Here is a 21315-nt window from a genome sequence, read left to right as displayed (position 1 = left end):
CCGGCCCCTCCTACGGGCCGGGGCGGGTAATCGGCGCTACGGAAACCCAGGCGAATCGCTGCGCAAGGGGCAGCTCCGGCTTCCCTGGGCGGCTCAGAAAGGCCAAGCGTGTAAGGAGGGGAAGATACTCTGCCTGAAAAAGACTGCTTGCAGAAACCGCACACTTTTTTTATTTATTTAAAAGACATGGTCAAAGACATTTAAAACATTCTCAAGAGTTGGTACTGTGCAGGCACTTCCAATCCAGCCGAGAACATGCTACCGAACTTTATTCTTCACCAGGTTTCCCATTCAAGCAATAACCTTGAAAATAACTACTAAATATATATATATAAATACGGGAACATATGTATTTCCACAAYGTTTGGTCCCAGTTCTGCAATGAGACTTCAGATTTTCAACAGTTCCACTTGCCGTCCATTTACAAACGTCACTGCATCAGAAATTTGACAAGAATTTATATTTTCCTAGAAACTTGAATAATCCTCTGCAACTCTTGCAAGTTCTACACCAAATTTGAAATAAAAAAATAGAATCTTAAATATGCAACCATAATACTCTTCAGAATACAAATTTTAGGTAAATAGTTTTACTCTTCAACTTCAGGTATATAAAAGTCTATTGGCAAGCACCTTCCACAGGACCTTTCACAAAGCTTTATGATCCTTCTATTCAGCGAAGTAGAATCACAGAAACATGCCCTTCTARGACTCACATGTCACAAGGCATTAGAACAGATGGCTAAAATCTTTTAAGTGTAGCTATGTTTTAGGTCACTGAAGAATTGTTACTATACAAAATGATATATTACTGCTTCCTTAAGAAGCTTACATTGATAAATACTTTCCATGGTTGAGATGGGTGACAGAGAACACAGAGAAAAAGGAGGAGGAAAACTTCTTACTTACTCTTCTACATCAATGCAGATATAGCTGATGTTTCCTTATACCATGAATAATTCCTTATGATCTATGATGAAACATTCAAAAAGAGCTTTCTCACTAGGTCAAATCTCTTACCTCAAATATAAAGCATCCTCCTTAAACTACATAATAAACCTCTCACTCTACATTAGCTTCCACATGTTTAAGGATATAGCAGAATATAGTAATTTATAGCCTCATTATTCAGAAGCAGACTGTCTCCTTTTCAGTAAGCTAATCTAACCTTTAGCAATCAAAGGCTCCTCAGTTGTCATCAGTCATTATGATTTTGCAGTTTTCTTCGTGGGGAAATAAGAAAGTTTAATTTCAACCATAAGCGCCAAAGATTCCTCAGTTATTGAGCTCAGTTTCTGTTATGAAAGACAACCATGTCATTTCATCCTTTCATTCACCGCTTAATTTCTATTCTTGAGTCAGTTCTCCTGTGTGCCTACCCCTACTGTTTCAGAGGCTTTTCCAAAGCCTTAGAGCTTTGGTTATTATGAAACCTCTTCTAGTTCCCCCAAACAAACTACAATGAAATTTATTTTAATTTACCATAAAAGAAATAGGAATGTCACTTATTAAGCCCCTCTAGGAAGAGATCCAACAGAGTTACTTTTCCAGYAGATGTCAATTGTTGTCTTTTATCCATTGCTCGATCCATTGCATAATCTGATCCAAATTTCGCTCTAGGTCTTCTGGAGTATTACTAGGTAACTGGTGTACAATTTCCTCTCTATAAGATGACATGGCTTCCTCATAAAGAGTCTGAAAAATTTCACACTGAATGTTGTCCTGTAGCTTTTTCCCTTTGTAGCCCCTACARAAGAAGAACAACACGCAAAGCCAGTCACGACCTTGTATATAAAGAGAACCACAAAATATTGTATACAAAATCAGTAATTTACACCCCAGAAACATCTCTTACAAAGTTATGCAATAGTACTTTACTCCTTATTTACTCCACTGACATACCTGCTTTCAAGTCTGTCATACAAAACTGAATTTTCTGTACGAAGTACAAATACTATATGAAACCACCTTTCTGGGAAAAAATCACAGCCGTGATAATCAATAATAATTCCACCTTCATTCATTTTGTCTTCTAGTTCATCAATTACCTACAAAAAAAACCCAACAGGCAAATTTACTTGTAACTACAGAAAGTCAGATACAAAAACGCTAAATTCTGAAGTTGGACTTACTCTGTCTTCATCCAAAATTGGACATTCATATTCCTCATCAAAACCTTCATACAGTTCTCCTGCAGCAGAATTAATTTGTGAAATAGCAGCAATCAATATGAAAGTATTTAAATTGCTATGTCTATTTTGAGATGATGTAAACAGAAGATATTGTACAGAGCAAAGAATTATTTGTTTAAATGTTCATATAAAAGTAAGTTTGATATTCATTATTTAATGCAAAATAAACTACTGGTTCATAAAAGTTTCTTTAACCCATCCCACAAAAAAGATTTATATTAATATATTCTCTATGTTTTAAYTTACTATGTAACATGGGCTACAAGAATAGTTATATAAAGCAAAAGTATTTTAAGCGCTTTGATGGACTGTTTCTTTCTGGTTAGTACGGCCTACCTTCTTTTGCCAAATCACCCACGTTAACATAGATCAGCCCTGCTCTCAATGCAAGTTCTTTGCCCAGTGTGGTTTTCCCAACACCTGGAGTACCTAAAGGCAAAAATTCAGATAAAACAGTAAGAGAACACAATGGCAATTTCCTTCAAATAACTTTCTAACAACAAMAAAAAAAGTTGCATTAGCAAGTTTACATTAAAAAAAGATGGTAAAAAGCAGCAAATCAGGGAAAAACAAATATTAGCAATATCTGCAAGTAAAAAAGATGAAGAAAGCACCTATTTTAAGCAGTAGTGTTATTCTAAACAGTGCAATGGAAAGTAAGATCTGCCCCACTAAAAACCCTAACTTTTCTCCAGACAAGGAGAAGCTCCCCCCACCCCCACACGCTTTCACGTGCAGCAGCCCGCCACCGCGCCCGCAGGAGCCTCACGCCCCAAACCGGGCCCCAGCTGGGGCAAGAGCCCGGGCCTGGCGGCGGCGGGCACACGGCGCAGCCACCTCGATCTCCCCCCCACCCCCCAGCTGCCACCGGCAGCCCCGCTCCTTCCCGGCCTTCGCAGCCTGGCAGGGGCCGGGCGGGCCGGCCTCCCCCGCCGCGCCGCGCCGCGCCGCGCCGCACCGGTGAGCAGGATGTTGGGCCGCCTCATGCTACCGGCGGCGGCGGTGGCGGGGCCGCCGCTGGTCACCTAGGAGACACGTGCGTGGGGGCCTCCGCCGGCCCCGGCGCACGCCGATGACGTCACCGCGGCTGCTCGCCTGCCGTGGCGCCGCGCAGGCACGCCGGGGACGCCTAAGAGCCGCGGGCGGGGAAGGACCCCGCGGGAGGTCGGCGGCGCGGTCTGCTCGTGCCCGAATCGCCTCGGCGGCGGCGGCGGCTCTCGCGCGGCGGGAATCGGCCGCTGCCGCCGGCTCGGCCCGCCCGGGCCCTCGCGGGGAGCGGAGCGGAGCGGAACGGCCGCCTCAGGCTGGGCGAGGCTGCGGCAGCGCCGGGCCGGGCCGCCGCGCGCCGCCCCCTCGGCAGCGGGGCTCGGCCCGCGGCCCCTGCGCCGCCCGCCGCCCCCGGCTGCGGGTCGCGGGCCGGCGGTGCGGGGCCGGGCGGCGGATGGCCCCCGCCGGGGCGGAGGATGCCCGGGAGCTCCGCGGGAAGGCAGGCGGCGCCGGCGGAGGTGGGCCGCGCGGCGCGGGGTTCCCCGCGGCGGGGAATCGGGGCTCTTCAGCCCTCTGTAGACGGGAGAGGCCGCGACCCCGGGGGTGGGGGAGGGGAGGCTCCTCAGTCGCCCTTTTTCGGTAAGAAAACTTAGTTTATTTGCTGATGCAATATGTGCGAAAGAAAAAAGCCACCCTCAGGCAGTGGTGTCAGGTTTGCTGCTAAATATGCAAATTAAACTAAAAATAGTTTGTTTCTGAACAGTGCTAAAAGCTATCTGTGCAAACACAAATCCCTGCCACTTGCTGATGCTTGTCACTGCCAAATTATATCTGCTAATGATGTTTCGTGTTAACTTACAAGATGCATAACCCCTAGTATAGTCATAGACCTTTTCAGAGATGACATCAATGTGTATTCTGTAGCTGCGCAGTTTCTCCTGTTTTCATGAAGACTGTTTCAGACTGCAAACTGTTACAGATTCGAAAAGCTTCTTATGCATTTGTTAGAAGCAAACGGTGTGTGGACTGCTCCACTGACTATAGGTAGCCTGAAAAGTGGCTCTGGATGTAAGTTTGTACAGCTGTCACAGCAGACTTTCTCAAATCTAAAAATAAATACTGACCTTATTAGTGGTTTCGTTGCTGCTTACTGTCAGGCAGGCTTTCATATGTTGCAGCTTCTGATGCTAGGTTAGTCCGTGGTTCCTCACTTAGCAAAGAAATACTAATATTTGATTTTAYGGTGCTGCCTAAAGCATCTTTGCCCTGTTGCCTAATTCTAGCTTTTCAAATACAAATGTCTACGTTTTAAATGCAAAAAGCATACTAAAAAGAAAACAGAAGCAACATAAACTTGACTGTAGTATAAAAACAATATAAATGAGCTCATGCTGTTTTTCATTCTTAAGAATGAAAATTTAAAACTGAGTTAAGTTTGAGTATCTTTTGGTAGAGATTTCAGTWTGTTTTGGTTTGCCAAATTTGCTGCAAAATATCCAGTCACAAGACTGGAGATCTAACTCTTTTTAATSCTTGAGAAGCTTGTAATTTGCAGATTCAGAAAGAGTAATAAGTGCCAGCATTTGTTGTTAACTGTGAACTTGGCAATTTAAACAGCCTTTTAATGCTAATAATATTTTGTCATTGCTGTACATTCTGTCATTGTAAGGTTAATTATTAATGTTAATGAAATTTATCTGCCAGATATTCTTAATAAACTCATGATACAAAAATCAGATTGTCCATAAACAATTGTAACCAGTTAAAAGGGGGATGAGAGTGCTACATTAACAACAAGATGTTTGGGTTTTTGCCAGGTAACAGGTTGGCTGACACATTCATTTGATGACTTCTTTGGAAACACAAATACTTCTTCTAGCACAGTTTCTGTGAAAACACTAGAAGGCAGCACTGGAAGAAACCAGCACCAGAAGAAGAAAGACCTTTCTTTGGCAGCAAGTAGCAAGAACAGGGTTCTGCCCAGAAAAAGGGCAAAGTCATCTTCAGTAGAGTTGTCGTGTAGCCAATCCAGACAAAATCAAAGCCAAWCTCAAGATGAGCCATGGGTAGATAAATACAAACCTGAAACTCAGGTATGAGAAGTATTCTAACATKCCAGTGTAACATAAGCATGCATTCTTCCCTTCATATTCCATCTTACTCTGTTTCTCAATATATTCTGTTCTGTTGGGCCAGTGTAGTATTAGTTTGATTTATCTGCTGTCTGGAGTGAAGATTCTAATGTGTTAGCTATTTATAGAAGATGCACTTTTACCTGTCTTCCTGAAAAAATAAAGCTGCTGAGATCTTGCTTCCTGTGCATACACTCTTAAATTTTTGAACCCCATGTSAAATTTCAGGCAAACCTGACAGCTGCAAGTACATGAAAACCGTCAGCTAAATAAAGGAGAGAATTTCAAGTTAGTGCACTCATTAAGAGAAAGATGACAGAAATTGCATGTTATTTCATACTGGACTCTGCAATTAGTCCAGTATCCTGCATGTGCTAYGTGTGCTGCCTCTTACTTGCTTAGGTCCAATCTTAGGCACTGCAATGCGGGTTGAGGTTACTGTGGTACTTTAGGGCTTAAAGGAGAAAGAACTCAAATCTATAGTAARCTTGATTTCATTGTTCCTGCTTGTGGAGCAGCTTTTGCACCTTGTATTTCAGTCATATCAACACATGTGCCAAGGGTCTTGTAGAGTTGAGTGTTTAGTGATTTGAGTAAGTTAGTGTAGTAACTTGTATTTTATATTTAGTTTTTTAAATAATTCATCTCCGGAGAAAAACTGAGTTACAAGCCTAGAATGCAGGTAAGCTGCATAAAATTTATAGATGCTCCAAAAATCTATGTAGTAATAAAGTTTGTATGGCCTAAAAAGTACAAGTTCCAGCAATAGCTATGGGGCATACATATAAAATCAAATGGATTTGTATTTTTGTTACTTCAACATTGATAAATTTTTMATTATTTCTCTCCTGCAGGCTATGGAAAATTAGTTGTTTGAGAAAACAGGCTGTAGTAATTATGCTTAACTGTTGCACTTACTCCTGAAATAGCACAAATACATGTCTGTTAATATTTTAGTCAGCATATGCTCTATTCTTTAATCTTAACACTTGCACTTCATATATTTTCATCTGATTTTAGAATGACCTTGCTGTGCATAAGAAGAAAATCGAAGAAGTTGAAGCCTGGCTAAAAATGCACATATWTCAGAGGCAACCAAAGCAGGTAATCTTGCTAGAGCTAGCATATAGAGTTATAAAACAACATATAATAGGCTGATTTCATTTTATTTTTATTTTGGAAAAAAAACCTTTAACTTGTAGGTAGCGATTATATATATTGCAGCATAMGAAATCTCTTTAAGAATGTAGATTAGAGCTTTTACATGTCTTTAGAGCTTGTACTACTAAGAGAAGCAGAGCAGGATTCTGTTTGCTCAGCAATATTGTCTGAATTGCTTGTCTAGCATCCAGTCAATTCATACCTGTTCAACGTGTGCTTATAACAACTGAATTTTGCTTCTCACAGATTAAGTAGCTTAGTGAATTTCCAGATATACTGACTTGATGTAATAGGATGTTTTTAACTTCTTGAATGATAAGAGGCATTCTTCTACAAATGGGCCATCTAACAGTCTTGATCTGTGTTTTTTAGACCTGAGTCTCGAATTTAGAACRTATTATATTGGTAGTCTGAATAATGGGCAATTAAACACATGCATTAAAAAAAAAAAAATGTAAGCAAGGCTTTCAGCACTCTGATCTGTCTCTCTCTCTGAGAGTATTCAGCAAGTGACTTACTAATGTAAATGATTTAAGTCTTTTTCTATTGCAAAAGAAAATCACTATTGCAGAGAATATAGAAGAAATTAAATGCTTGTCTTCATTCAACTTGTAGTCTTTATTTATCATTCTTGGRATTTTTTTTCTGTTACAGGATGGCTCTATTTTGCTGTTAACTGGTCCAGCTGGTTGTGGAAAAACTGCAACTATACGGATATTAGTTAAAGATCTTGGCATTCAGGTGCAAGAATGGACCAATCCAATAGCTTTAGATTTTACAAAAGAAGACTTAAAAAGTATATTTGGCCATGGTAAATATTTTGATTTTTTTTTCCAGCTACTTTTGTGGGGTTTATTTTCTGTATTTGGTATTCCTTTGTGTCTCTGTTAGGTATGAAGTCAGAACCACATAAGGATTTCTGAGTAGTGTTTGATATGGATCTTTTGTTTTTGCTGTTGCCTAAAAACGGATTTAGGTTTTTAAAAGTGGTTACTCCRAAACAATACACAGTTCATGAGAGGCTGGAGAGCTTGTGCAGTAACCTGGGAATCATTTGAATCTGTCAAATAAAAAGAAGTAGATCAGTRTGTCTTTGATTTGGTCCTCAGTTGTATTCTACCCTTTAAAATTTTTGTTGTATTTGTAACATATTTGCCAAAGGACTTGGCTGCTGGTGTTTAATGGCTATTTTCAGAAAATTGCAAGGGTGACTCTTAGTTCTTGTGGGTATTTATATACTACTTGACATAATACATGGTGCCTATTTTTAATTAGTTTTCTTTTTCAGACTCAGATTTTCATACGTTTCCAAGTCAGGCCCAAGCAGCTCTCTTTCAAGACTTTCTTTTAAGAGCAAATAAATATAACAAACTCCAGATGCTTGGAGAGTCCTCAGAAAATGATAAAAAGCTTATTCTTATTGAAGTAAGTGAAAACTTCTGAGATCTTGTTTTGAAAACAGTAAATTTTATTTTAATATTGACAGACTAACTAGCTYCATCTAGTGGATTGCAAATTTGCTAAAAACTTGTTAACTGCAAATGAATTTGTATTTCTTGAGTCCACACAGCTGGCTAAAACCACATTCTATGCATAGTTAAATTATATAAAGAAATTATCAGGCAGAAATTGGACAGTGATACATGTACAGAAATAAGTAAGAGTATCAAAAAGTAGATGGAAAATACTGAAATACCATACTCATGCTTCTTCATGACTAGCTTTCTAGAACTATAYATGTATGTTTTAAGGAGACAGGAAAAGGAAATAAAGTATCCTCTTCATGTTATCTGAGGATGCAAGAAGTTATAAAAGATACCTGAGAGTGAATAATCAGTCATAATCAAAGCATTTGAAAATTTTTTTTTTTTTTTGATGTTCATGGTGTGTGTTTTTGTTTTGTTTTGAGAGCACAGATGTGAACCCTGAGGGTTCTTAAGTCGTAACAGGAGGTCCAAGAGAAGACTTTTGTTCTTATTTACTCAGGAATTTGTTTGACCAGCTTTTCCTACCTGCTCTTCTGTTATACTAATTTTATAAATTAAGCTAATGAAGCTGTCTATAAACTTTAAAGAAACAGAATAGATGAGATAGAAATTCTAGTTAAGTAATACTATAAAACATAAAACTTAAGAACCATGGTTTTGTATGACTTTTGTTCATAAAGTCACTTTCCTGTGTAGATACTCTCATATTTCAAGTAGTGTATTCTAAACTCTTTTTCAATGAGGAAACTACCTTGGATGTTTTTCCTCAATTCTTCTCCCTATATGAATAAAACTCTGGCTAAAGTAAATGTTAGCACACAGCTGGTACCTTAGGGAATGAGGGTAGATAGAAAAATCTTCTTTAGGTATTTTTTTCCTCCCATAATAAAGAAATGCAACAATTTTCTTTTTATTTTTTTTCTGGTTRCCTTCAGTGTTAGCCCCATTCAAATTTGGTTGAAAGCAAGGTACCTAGGAAGAAAAAGAATGTGTAGCAACATAGTATATCATGATAATCAATCTGTTGGAGAGAATATATTTGAATGACAGCAGTTCATTTATTTTGAATAGGACATACCTAACCAATTCTATCGAGACCCTAGCAGTCTGCATGAAATTCTCAGGTTAGTTTTAAATAAGTTTTTAGTGTCTATCCTTAGCAACTGTCAGCAAACTGGAGTTTGATTCTTGTTATACTTGTTATTTTTCAATTTAGGAGATTTGTATGTACAAGTAGATGTCCTCTTATATTTATAATCTCGGATAACTTCAGTGGCGATAGCAATCAGAGGTTACTATTCCCAAAGGAAATCTTAGAAGAGCTGTGTATATCTAATATTAGGTAAGGTCTTTTATCTAATTAAAACATGGTTGGAATAAATGAGAAATCAGAAATTAATATTTCTTTATTATGAATTTCAACAGTTTTAAGCCTGTTGCACCAACAAATATGATGAGAGTTCTTAGTCGAATAGCTACAATAGAAGCTACTATGGTAAGTTGTCAAAACTGGTAACTTCTGTACAGTGCTAGGATCAAGAGAATTCAGACTTTTATATCTAAAATATTGATAGCATGTTTTGGATGTTTGATAACAAAGCCTCAAAACCAGAAACCTAAGTTTAGTTAACCTAAATCTGGTACTGTTCTAAAACTATCTGATTAGCGCCAAATATAACATTAAGAGCTTGCAATGAATGCCATGCATTATTCTCTGTAATATTGCTATATAAAATATGGCTATATGCTCAAACAGATTAAATGTTTTAGAGCTAGCAATATTAAATGATATGAGCAYGTAACTGGTGCTAAGGTAGTCCGTTCATGGCATACATCAGAAGTGGGTCCCCACAGATGACCCCAAAATGACCTGGGTATTTCTAAAGCTTGTCACCTAAGAACACTCCTAAAAGGTTACTGATTATGGACCAAGACCCTAACAGTTATGAAGTACAAGAAATGTCTGGATTGGAAGGCGGAGTTTGRCTGACATCACAAGAATGAAGATACAGGTGTCCCTTTAGTGTCATCTGATCCTTGCTACAGAGGTATCAGACCAATCTCCTAGAGCCTGGAAACCCAAACTCCAGGATACCCTTCAGGAGGTCACAGATGCTTTACCCCTTAAATTTCACAGACTAGTTTGAAAGCTGGCAGTGGGTGGTATCAACATGGAAGAGATTTCCTGTGGACAAGTACCAGAGTATCTATCGTTGTCCAGCAGGACAACAGTAGGGAGAGTAGTTCAGTTTTAGATGAGCTTCAGCAAGTTTGACAGTGTTATGTGTTAACTTCATGTTAGCATCATTAGCWAAGTGCACTAAGGTATAGAATGATTTTCAAATTACTCAGATAYATACTTTTTTCTTACTACTTTGGGTGTTGTAAACTATTACTTTTCCTTGTAGAATAGAGAAAAGAATTATGCTCCTGATAGAACCTCTCTGGAGTCAATTTGCAGAGGTTGTTCAGGTGATATAAGAAGTGCAATAAACAGTCTTCAGTTTTCTTCTATGAAAGGTAAGTACCTATGTTTTTAGTGAAAGTAAATGACATCTTGACAGCTTCTGCTGCAAAGGTATTCTGTTCACTGTTCAACCTCAGTTAACTGAGCTGTGCAAAAACATTTCTGATATACTGCTTTGGAGCAGGAATAAGAGGCAATTTTGGAGGGGGAGGGGGTTGATTTGAAGCTGAATATGGAAGTTTTTATACCCGTTCATATATAATCTCAAAACTGGCTAATACTAATATTATATTTTTGCTATCTGTGTATTGATATAATTTAATACAATGCCCTTTTTTTCTTCTCGATAGCTTAGTTATCAGTGTCTTTACTGATCAAAGCTTTTACAATGTGACCTTAATTTGAAAGGGATGTTTTTATTGCTATGTTCTTCAGTATTTCTCTGTGTCCTAATCTTTACACTCACAGTATTTCTGAAATAGCACATTGACTTTGTGTATGGCATTGCTGAAATGATTGATTTTGGTCTGCAGTGCCTACAGCTGTTAGGAGCAGGTAAGTTGAAATATTGGGAGGTGAACATGACCTGCTATAAAGTTATTGAGGGATTATAGAATAACTTTTAAGTCTGGTCTTTTAATAGCCTTGGAAGTACTTAAGTGGGCAGAGCTCAAATGACGCTTAGTTTGGGATTATTATTTTGAATATTCCAACATAGAAAGAAAACAGCAGATGACTTATGTTTTCTATAAGCATTGGAAGTCGAAACTTCTTGGGAAACTAATGTATGCAACTCATAGCCTCTTCGCTGTAAAAGCAAAACTCTGACATGTAGCTCATTCTAAGAACCTTTAGAGGGTGTCAGGATAACGTTCAGCCTAGCAATATGGAAGTAAATTTAGTTGACTTCTGTGGTATGTCTTAATACTGGTAATGGTGTTACTGCTTTTATTCAGTTACTCTCCCATACACCCTGCAAACAGATGATGTGCCATATAGCTCATGGAATCCAGGATTAAATGTTGTTTTAACTCCTTGTTGTAAGAGGGAGTTTTGTAGTTTAGGTTTTAGAATATACTGGAGTTAACTTGGTTGTGTTTGTTTATATTTCATGGGTGAGAGTCATGTTTCTAGATTTAACTTGTAAACATGGAAACTGAATTCTTCTATTTTGTCTTGCAGTGTAGTTAATTTGCATTGTTTTGTGTGTATCAAAAAATAAAAAATGTTCTCAGTGAAACTGTTTTGATGTTAGTGCTGTCAAATGAGTTAACAGTAGGTTGGGAATAACYGAGAAAAGACTGCTGTAGCTTACTAGTAATGGTAAATAGTTTGTGTACTGTAGAAAGCATAAATACTCTTAAAATTATTGATGTGTATAATTTTAAATAAATTACTTTGTAATATGAGAATGTGAGAGTTGCAAAGAAAACTTGAGAAGAAACAAAGGTATAAAGTATGATATCTGTACAAGACATCTCAATCATGTACTCATATTGTGCATTTTCATTTTTATCATTTTTCACTTTTTTGGAGATTAATGAGGAGGGCTGTCTTCATGTTGAATAGAAATTGTTCAGTACTTGTGATACAGTTAGACAACAGATTGGTATCCAGTGATATTTTAGGTTCTGGAGAGACCTCATCTCCATGCTGATTTCCTGAGTGCAGTCAGAATGCAATTAGTTTTCACATATATGCATTTATTCCACTTTGTGTGTGTAAGCACAATTGATACATTCATTTTACTACTAATAATGGAAAAAAATGAATTCATGTGGTAAGCACAGGAGAAGAGACTGATAAATACTTAAAGGGTAAGTTCTCTTAGTTGAGTAAAGAACATTTACATGCTACTAAACTGAATTCTGGGTTTACATATTCAAGTATTAAATTGGAGAAAAAAAGGGGGAGATTTATTTGTTGGAGTTCTACATCACTGCAGAAATAGTAGGCTGTTGGAAGTCACCTAAGGAAAGCTTTTCTTCCTTTTCTTAGATATCAGTGAGGATATTACACAGATCGTGCAAATACAAGAGTTTGATAATTGAAGAAAATGTAAATGAAATATAATTTACATGTATTTGCACTCGTATTTTGTTATTTTTGAAGGAAGAAATTTRAAAGAAGGGCAAGTTGCGTGCATATCAGAGCTGGAATGTATAAGGAGAATGGCAACTTCTCTTTCAGAGCAGATGCTTATTTTCCAAAGAAGTATTTGGCACATTAGTTTTTGCTTGGGTGGTAAAAGTGTAATAAGGCATGCTAATTTAGGTTACTGAATTGCCTTCCTAAGGCAAATAAGAGTTTTCTCTTAGAAAAGGTCTTATAAACATGGGACACTGTTTATTGTTGTGGTTATTTAGAACATTAATAATAACAAAATAGTAGAGAACCTTTTCATGTGCTTTACTCTGATTATATTGTTGCTTTTACTGGTAGACTGCTCGTTGGAGGACAACTTTCGGTCAAGGAAAAAAGGGAGCTCTGCACTGAAACGTGAAGCAGTAGTATCAAAAGCAAGACAGAAAAATAAATCGGATACTTTAGAAAATGAGGAGATACAAACAATCGGTGGCAAAGATGCCTCTGTCTTTCTTTTCCATGCTCTGGGGAAAATAATTTACTGCAAAAGTAAGAAGATCTTGATTTATTCTTCTTTCTCAGTGTGAAAAGAATGTCTACTGCTGGTAGCCAAATTTGCTAAAGTAATGCTTAGAGCGACCTCTAATTACATGTTTGGTCATTAATGATAGTGTGAAAACAGTAATAAATGCCTTTGGTAACTGACGCTGTAGCTATCTGTATCCATTAGGTAAATAATGTACTTTTYGTTAAAGATCTGCTGTATGTGTTTAATAAAATGACATGGTTCTGGCTGCATTAGGTTCACATGCTGTCACGCATGTTAACCTACATATGTAGCCACCAGAATCTGAAATCACATTGTTGCTTTGTACAAAAGCAAAATTTGCTTTTCATGCAGAATCATACCCAGAACACAGTTCTGCAGTCACGTGCCTTGCTTATCTTTCTGTTCTTAAAGGTGGCAGAACAGCCCGCAGCCTCTGAGCTACAGCTACTGCTRCTGTTATTTTTGTGTATGTTTGGTTCCTTCTGCCATCTTTTCCTCCCTCCCTTTTTTCTCAACTAGCCGTTTCTCTTTACGGGACGTACTTGCTGTCTCCTTTCTGTTGAAAGGATCCTCCACTTTTCTTTACTACTCTGCTTYCCTTTTCACCCTCCAAAATACTTCTTAGCTTACTACTCTTGAAAATGATACTTTCTATACATTAAAGTTCTGTAAATTGGCTTCCTGTCGGCCTCTTGTACTTGGTCACAGTACTGCTTTTTATCATTTACCCCCCCCATACTTCATAAGAAGTAATGATTATTATGCTGGTATCATCTACGCTGACCTACAGCAGGATATGTTATGCCATTGGCTGTCCACATTTAAGTAATAATTCATAGTATCTGTTCCAAAATCAATTGAGAAGTAGTGAGATGAGAGAATACGAAAATGAGATAAGTTTTGCATCATAATGAGTTTTATGAGTTAAAGAGAATTTAAATATATACTTAAGCATGTATATTACAAATAATTTATTTTAAATATTTAAATATATTTGTATTAAATAATATATGTTTAAATTATAAGAGTTGAAATAGTTCTGTAAGCACAATGTAGCTAGTTATGTGTTCTTTACTATTAATKTTGACTATATAATTATATACTTACACCTGCATCGATAATTTTCTGAGAACTGAAAACAATATAACCTAGTTGTTAATAGATTCAGTGGTAGCTAACAGTTATTCTCAATATATCTGAAAATTACTGTTCAGGCAGTTCTGCATCTCTGTTCTTGCTCCCATCTCATCTACACCCTGAGTTTGAATATAACACCAGCAATTTGTGTCATTTCCTTTTCTCTGACTTTTTGATAGTGTGCAGTAATGTATGTAACATTAATTCTAAGGTTAAGAGATTAAAGATTATAAAACTGCTTGTAGGAGAACCACTGTCAGAATCAGAATTTCCTCAGCTGCCTTCCCACTTAACAGAATACCATCGAGACACCTTGCTCATTCAGCCTGAGGTACATCTTCARTAATTGCTTGATTCTAGTTTATTTTTTTWAAGTGATTAATACAAACTCTTAAGCATAGCAGTTTTTGTCATTAGTCTTTAATATGTGTATCCTAAATCTGTCTGAATTACAGAGTAATTAAACTGGATGCGGCCCTAGCAGGCTATATTAAAAGCTAGATAAAGTGTCCGGGCTCTTGATCAGTCAAGTTTTGGTTAGTCCTAAGAACAGAGATTTCCTGCATCTGTCTGGACAACTTGTGGTGAAAGGAGGACTTTTCCCTTGCTGCCACCTGGGATTGCTGCCTCTCGTCCTTTTGCTCTGTGCTGCTGAGAGGAGTCTAAATTCACCTTTCTGTAACCRTCTGTTGGGGAGTGGAAGGTGGCAGTAGATTCTGCCCTCTTAGCCGCCTCTTCTCTAGAAACAAACCAGCCTCCCCTCTGTCCATGAGCATCTTCTTTGCAGCAGCTGCCTAGCTATTTAAATGTATCGTAACTTTTATTTGGTATTTTTCCTTCACAGTGTTTAAAACCTGAGATGATACTTTTTTTTTTATTATTATTAAATAGGAGATCGTAGAAAAATCACATATGTCTGGAAGCATGTTTAATTTATACCTTCACCAGAACTATGTAGAATTTTTTGCTAATATAGATGATGTTGTGAGAGCCAGTGAATATCTGAGCACTGCTGATGTTCTTTGTAGTAACTGGAATGTAAGTGTCCTTTTTTTTTTATACGTATGTACATTTTTCATGCTCTGAAATTGAACTTACAGATTTTTCTGTAAGTTTTTGTGAATACTTGAAGTCTTTATTAAAGTAGTAAGAATTATGCTATTTGGTTTCCAACATTTACTATAGTATACCTGACAGTGACTTGTTAATGAATGTTGAACTACATCAAATTGTGTATAGCTTTTCTAACTTATATCAGCATTTTATTATAATAGAGCATAGCATTTATAAAATATCTTGTATTTTTAAGTAGAAAACTTTACACTAAAAATGTATTGAGAACACCTTGCCTTCTCCCTGAAGTACTTGAGCTAGCTTCTTAATTCAGTTGCTTTGAGGAAAAGTTTCACAGTAATTTAAGTATGTTCTGGGCACGTCTGTGTCACTGCAATTAGTGTGTTTTTGTTCAGATAAGGCACACAATACAAAGATGATGCATTCATATAATGCCCAATTTCTCTCCCAGTCACGAACTGTGATGGAAAAATACAGTGCATCTGTGGCTACCCGAGGTGTGATACACTCAAATACAACCAGAGCCTTTGCCCACTGTCAAGGAGGAATGGGTTTTCGTCCTTTACACAAACCCCAATGGTTCTTTATCAATAAAAAGGTAAGTATTTCATGTTTTGAGGGAAGTGTTATACATTACACTTACATTTCTTAGTGAATTCAGTAGCACATAGGAGATCTGCGTGTGGTGCTAWACTTGTCAGATATCCTATTTTAATATAAGCTACTTAAAAAAAATTTTTTTTTGATTGAAGAGGAAAAATAAATCAGGGGCCTTTTAAAAGATCTACTTCCTGTGCTCAAATTAGCTTATTTTTAGGAGAGTGCTAAGTCTTAGTTTATAGAGAGGCACTCGGTGTTGAAACACTTTACAGTGTTTCTAAAAGTAAGTTCAATTTTRTACAGCATAAAACAGTTTAAATTGTTGCGTAAGGTTAATAAATTACTGCTCTTGTTTTATGTGTTTATCGGAAGTAGGTCATTCCTAAGACTTCCAGCAGTTTTTGAAATTTGAATTAATATCTGTCTTGCTGTGTCCAGCAACAAAATGTTGGCCTGCATGGATAGGAAATTCTGTAATCAGATGACAGAAATTTTCAGGAAACGTTAATGTCCAATGAAAGACAAAAATTAAAGAAATTACCATTTTTATGATCTGTATATGTTTACCCCAAGTGTTTATCTCGTGGCTGATTCTTCAGTAGCTTGTATGTAGTAATCCAGCAGTCAAAACCAAAATCATAACAGTGCTTTCTATGGTGCAAAGTATGTATATTAACATTAATTATAGATTATCATTTTACCTTTTTTATTTGTTTGTTTTACCTCCCACAACAGTATCAAGAAAATTGCCTTGCGGCAAAGTCTCTCTTTTCAAGCTTCTGTTTACCTCCAGAGTGTCTTCAGACAGAGCTATTGCCTTATCTTGCTATGCTAACAAATCCGATGAGAAACCAAGGTAATATCAGTGCAACTCTTGCTCTTAGATTCTTTTTATCATTAAAGCATAGAGAAAAATGTTTGTAAATAAAAATGTCAATGCTGTCTATTCTCTTGCCTCACTAAGAAAATGCATATGCCACACACATAGCCGGTAGCTAAATATGTTTTCAGTAACACAACTAAAATTCGAGCTGTTCTGTTAGGTTTGAAAAAACTTCAAGAACATCTTTAAAACTTATGCAACTGAAAGAGTTAAATATGAATAAACTGTACAGGGTCTTGGGCAGCCTGCTGTAGCTGACGCTGCTTGAGCAGGGGGATTGGAGCRGGTGATGTTACCTGATTCGGTAACATCAGGATGAATTCATTTTGTAGGATACATAAACTAACAACTCCACATCATATATACRTAGTTGAGCAATGATAGGGATTTTTTGGTCTGTGTAATCATGTATAAATATGTTATGGTGATGTGATAAATACACTTTGAATATATATGAACTGTTTTGGTATCTAAGATAATACAAATGTACACAGGACCACTTAAACTTACGAATTATTTATCTTCCAATGTCTTCAACTCTATGTGCCTTATGATCTACCCTATATGATACTGGTGATTCTTTGTGTTCTCAGCTCAGATTGCTTTTATTCAGGATGTTGGGAGGCTACCACTGAAAAGGCATTTTGGCAGGTAAACTTGATTTTTTAACTTTTTTTTAAAAAACACTTTCTCTGCTAATATATTAAAGAAAACAAAAACAAAAAAACTCACTTTCATACCGTAACATCTTTAATATACGTCTTTAATGTGAGGTTTTCCCTCGCTTGTAGCCTGATCATTTTTATATTTTGGGCGTTGCAACCTTCTCCAATTCAAATCTATTTAGAATGACAATGTTAACAGGARCATTTTAACTATACTCTTGCTTTTAACCTCTTGTTTAGCTTTCCATTCCCTTTTATCGAATGCTAGTTTTCTCTCCTAAACATATGATTGTTCAGTGCACAATCTGAATAAAAGCTTTACTTTTACAATCAAAATATTTAAGYGAGAATTAAAGTGAATTTAAACAAGGATTGTAGTGTGCTTTGCCCATTRTTTTTCATGACTTATAACATTAATCTGGCACTTTGATAGAATATTTTATATTTAGCTGTAAAATAAGAGGAGTAAAAATGATGGTATAATGGGAAATTATTCTCATTTCCTTTGAAGCAGTTGTACAGCGATGGAACTATAGAAATGTTTTAAGGAATGCTTACTCTGAAATCACATAGCAGYGCTGATCTTTTTTTGTGAAATTTTTGTCTGTCAGACTACTTGGAGTAACTCTTCTTATTTAGAGTGCAGTTTTTGTATACCATTTGTAGCGTCTGAACTACAGAACTACCAAAGTTTCTTTGTCTTAAATGTAAGGCTAGAATGCTGAAACAATTTTGTTAATCTTTTTCAACTGCAGGACTATACTGCTCTACTTGCAGAATGTACAGCACTTTGGGGTGACATGGCATTCACACGCTATGACTGTGATTTTGTCGAGCCTTCTGAACTATAGGGGTTACTTGTATTTCTAGAGCCTCAGTTATATTTCTGAAACCTTGGTATCTCTAAACTTAGAAAGTATTTTAACCGTGATGGTCTTTTGYGATGAAGGAATGCGATAATTGAAACAAGCCTAACCTTTCCTTAAAGAAAGAGTTTGTCAGGGGACAAACATCTCTGATTTATTGCTGCACTATTGCTGTATGAGTTTAATTATGAAATTATGACCTGTAAGATAAGGGCTATATTACCCAAGACCGATCCTATTCCCCAGCAGCTATATTAAAGGCCATCTTGGCTGCTAGTCAAATAAAGAGGAAGGTGTCCCAAACTGGTATATTTCTTTGCAACCCTGCTAGTCTAAGCCAAAATGTTTGTAACTCTACAAATTAATTGTCAGCTTCCTTATGCCATTGCTTTTGTCTGCTGCATACCTTTAAATATTGATAAAGTTCTTCTGCCTGCATTAGTATATCAGAGGTGGATCATTTAGGGTTTTATCTGCTGGGTAACTCTCCTGGAAAGACTGTAATCCCTTTTCATTTGTTCACTATTTTGGAAAAGAARTATTTTGGCATTTCAGTAAGCTTTACTTCCTTCAGGAAATCCTAATTAARAAYAATTTATTTTCTATTATTATTTACTGAGCACTCCTTAAAACAACTATAGCTTCACAGATGTACCACTGTTGCAAAGGAAATATTTCATTTATTTTCAGTTGCAGTTATCAATGGGGTAGAAATACTAATGTAGTAAGAAAACTCRTTAGGGAGAGTGTGTGGTATTTGATCAATTGGAATTGGTGTTAGGATGACTTTTGTCGATAACTTTGTCTGGAAATTTTTGTTAGTACCACGTAAAGTAGGAGAAAATTGTTTGAGCATTTATACCATCATGATAAAGAGATGCTGAAAAGACTGAGGAGTTCAAATAGGAAAATAAATACAAAATAGAAAATTTTCCACTCCTTAAACTTTACATTCCTTGCCTGCTCTTAGTTCATCTGTCTCAATTTAAATTGCTTCCTGTCCTAAAGGGCTTAAGYTTTTGTTTGGAAAAAGTCTAATATACCACGTACTGACTGCTGTGTACTGCTGTCACTAAGTTCATTCTCAAGCGTTCCAGCACTTGATGAAAACTAAGCGAAAACGCTCATAAGGAAGAAACTTCAGCAACTGATGCTGGGGAGTGCAGAACCCAAACATAATTGAATACTTTGCTGTTGAAAATCTGTCTTCATGTTATGTAGCGCAGTCCTCTTCCCCAAGACGAACGTGTATTTTGTACATTCTCCTGAGTTATGTAGCGTTGAGTTCTGGGCACAAGTCTCTATTTGGAAGATATTGATAGGGCGGTGAGACATAATATAAAGGTAGCGACGTAAGAAAAGAATGTGTATAGCTTGGGCTAACTGATAAATGGAGGTTACCGCTGCCAGAATATTTGAAAGTTGTTAAGAAGCAGCAAAGGGGAGAGGCATTTATGATAAAAGGGCAGTCTTTCCTACTGCAGCTTCTGTGTGAGATAGCATGAAACATTTGCTGTGGTAACTTACCGTTGCAGTGATAATTTTGCAGATTAAAGCTTGAAACACTCACTGATAAAGATCCCGGAATACCAGACTTATTTGTTAATTATGAGGAGGACCTTGCAGATGYGAATGCTACGCAGACCGCTGTACAGATGGAGAAAAACAAAACAAATGAGAACGAGTCAGATGGATTTCCTCTTTCTTCTAGCCAATGCAGTGGAAATGAACTACCTTGCAGTCAGCCTCAGCCTATTGCAGCTCAAGCAATCATGGAGGAAGATGAATTAAAAATAGAGGAATATGATAGTGACTGAGTACAAAAAATATCGACCACTGACTTGCTCAAATAGATTAATATGTTGCAGAGCCCTTTGCTAAAGTGGGCATGGTCTGCACAAAAKTATGTGCAGACTACTCTTGTAAGTAGTCTTGTAAGTCCAACTACTTAMATGGGCTGGAAGGCCAAGTTTAAACGTGCTGTGTCAGCATCAAGAAAAGTCTCCCCTGCTTTGCCTTAACTTTGCAAGATCAGACCTGAACTGAGTAGTAAATCACAAACTATTCTCTGCCTGTCCTGAGCCATGAAAGTAATCTATATTGATAAACAGAGAATAATAAATGACAAAGTGAAATAGTTTGAAAGAGACTGTAGATAAGCAGTGTGATTCCTCTTAAGTTATTTTTTACACATTTTAATTTTTCTTCATATATGTACAGTATGTTTCCTGAGAACACATTTGTTGTCAGCATTTGAAGGTTTTATTAAAATTTATACCTTCAAGAAGTTGCTGCTTGGAAGTTTGAACTTATTGAAAGAAGAGACTGAAGTGTGTATATGTAAAAATGTTTGATATCCAGTATTGATGATGTAAATAAACTCCTTGTATATTAGTCATTACTATTTTCTACTCTACCACAGATATTTTTACATGTGTTTACAAATTGAAGCATATATTGTACAATAGATTTATTTCAGATTTCCTTTTGGAAAATATTTTTCCAATTTAACAAGCAAAATAACATTCAAGTAGGAGTCCTTTTTGTCCTTTGTATGSTTTTGAAAGTTAATGGAGTAGTTGGGTGGCTTTTCTCCTTAAATTGCAGTTGTGCTGGAGGAAATAAGTCACGTGGTTGGTAACGGACACGCACTCTGTTCTTGTCTGAACATACTTTTAAATACTTTAGAGTTTTACTTTAACTGGGATTCCTCAATGCAGAGCAATCCAAAAAGTCACCAAGAGTAGTGTTAACGCAGGTACAAGAAGCAAAAGCTTTCGTTTAATGTGATTTATGTTTGCATTTCTGTACTGTTACTGTGTGAAGTTCAGTAGATAAAAAAATACATATTTATCAACCGTAAGCTTGGAATTAATGCTGCTGCTAAGTGGTCTGAACTCTGTGAAAGCTGAGGTGTCGTCTTCAAAGCTACCGCTATCGGTTTTTTCTTGGGGGGGATTGCTGTAGCAGCAGCCCAGATGTGAAGTGCCCGCGGTGCTGGGGTGCGGGAGCGCAGGCGTCCCGCGGCGC

General features: G+C 37.1%; 2 protein-coding genes across 2 annotated transcripts; one reads left to right on the top strand and one right to left on the bottom strand.

The window, feature by feature from the left end:
• Positions 1-147: 147 nt before the first annotated feature.
• On the bottom strand, positions 148-3248 carry AK6 (adenylate kinase 6). Its single transcript, XM_085322062.1, has 5 exons — positions 3150-3248; positions 2528-2620; positions 2132-2190; positions 1902-2047; positions 148-1746 (listed from the first exon to the last, which is right to left on the bottom strand). Exons 1-5 carry the CDS (start codon positions 3175-3177, stop codon positions 1557-1559), a joined length of 516 nt encoding a protein of 171 aa, XP_085178188.1. The 5' UTR covers positions 3178-3248; the 3' UTR covers positions 148-1556.
• A 299-nt stretch (positions 3249-3547) lies between these two features.
• RAD17 (RAD17 checkpoint clamp loader component) lies at positions 3548-21156 on the top strand. Its single transcript, XM_085321975.1, has 16 exons — positions 3548-3696; positions 4996-5271; positions 6331-6414; positions 7126-7282; positions 7760-7896; positions 9030-9082; positions 9175-9300; positions 9384-9453; positions 10367-10478; positions 12868-13059; positions 14443-14528; positions 15089-15235; positions 15723-15869; positions 16607-16727; positions 17348-17405; positions 19835-21156. The coding sequence occupies exons 1-16, from the start codon at positions 3655-3657 to the stop codon at positions 20100-20102; spliced, it is 2076 nt and encodes a 691-aa protein (XP_085178101.1). The 5' UTR covers positions 3548-3654; the 3' UTR covers positions 20103-21156.
• The last annotated feature ends 159 nt before the right edge of the window (positions 21157-21315 follow it).

This window comes from Rhea americana, unplaced genomic scaffold (genome assembly GCF_003343005.1).
Source record: "Rhea americana isolate MKP2758 unplaced genomic scaffold, rheAme1 scaffold_74, whole genome shotgun sequence".
In the NCBI taxonomy this organism is placed as follows: domain Eukaryota; kingdom Metazoa; phylum Chordata; class Aves; order Rheiformes; family Rheidae; genus Rhea; species Rhea americana.
The sequence above is the reverse complement of the archived record's forward strand: the minus strand, read 5'-3'. Positions and strand labels throughout refer to the sequence as shown.

What these genes read in the sequence shown, in the direction of transcription:
- AK6 (XM_085322062.1), bottom strand. Translation starts at nt 3,177, where the DNA reads ATGAGGCGGCCCAACATCCTGCTCACCG. An exon ending in GCCCAACATCCTGCTCACCG is followed by an intron (nt 2,621 to 3,149) that starts GTGCGGCGCGGC and finishes TTTTGCCTTTAG; the next exon opens with GTACTCCAGGTGTTGGGAAA. An exon ending in GGGTGATTTGGCAAAAGAAG is followed by an intron (nt 2,191 to 2,527) that starts GTAGGCCGTACT and finishes ATTCTGCTGCAG; the next exon opens with GAGAACTGTATGAAGGTTTT.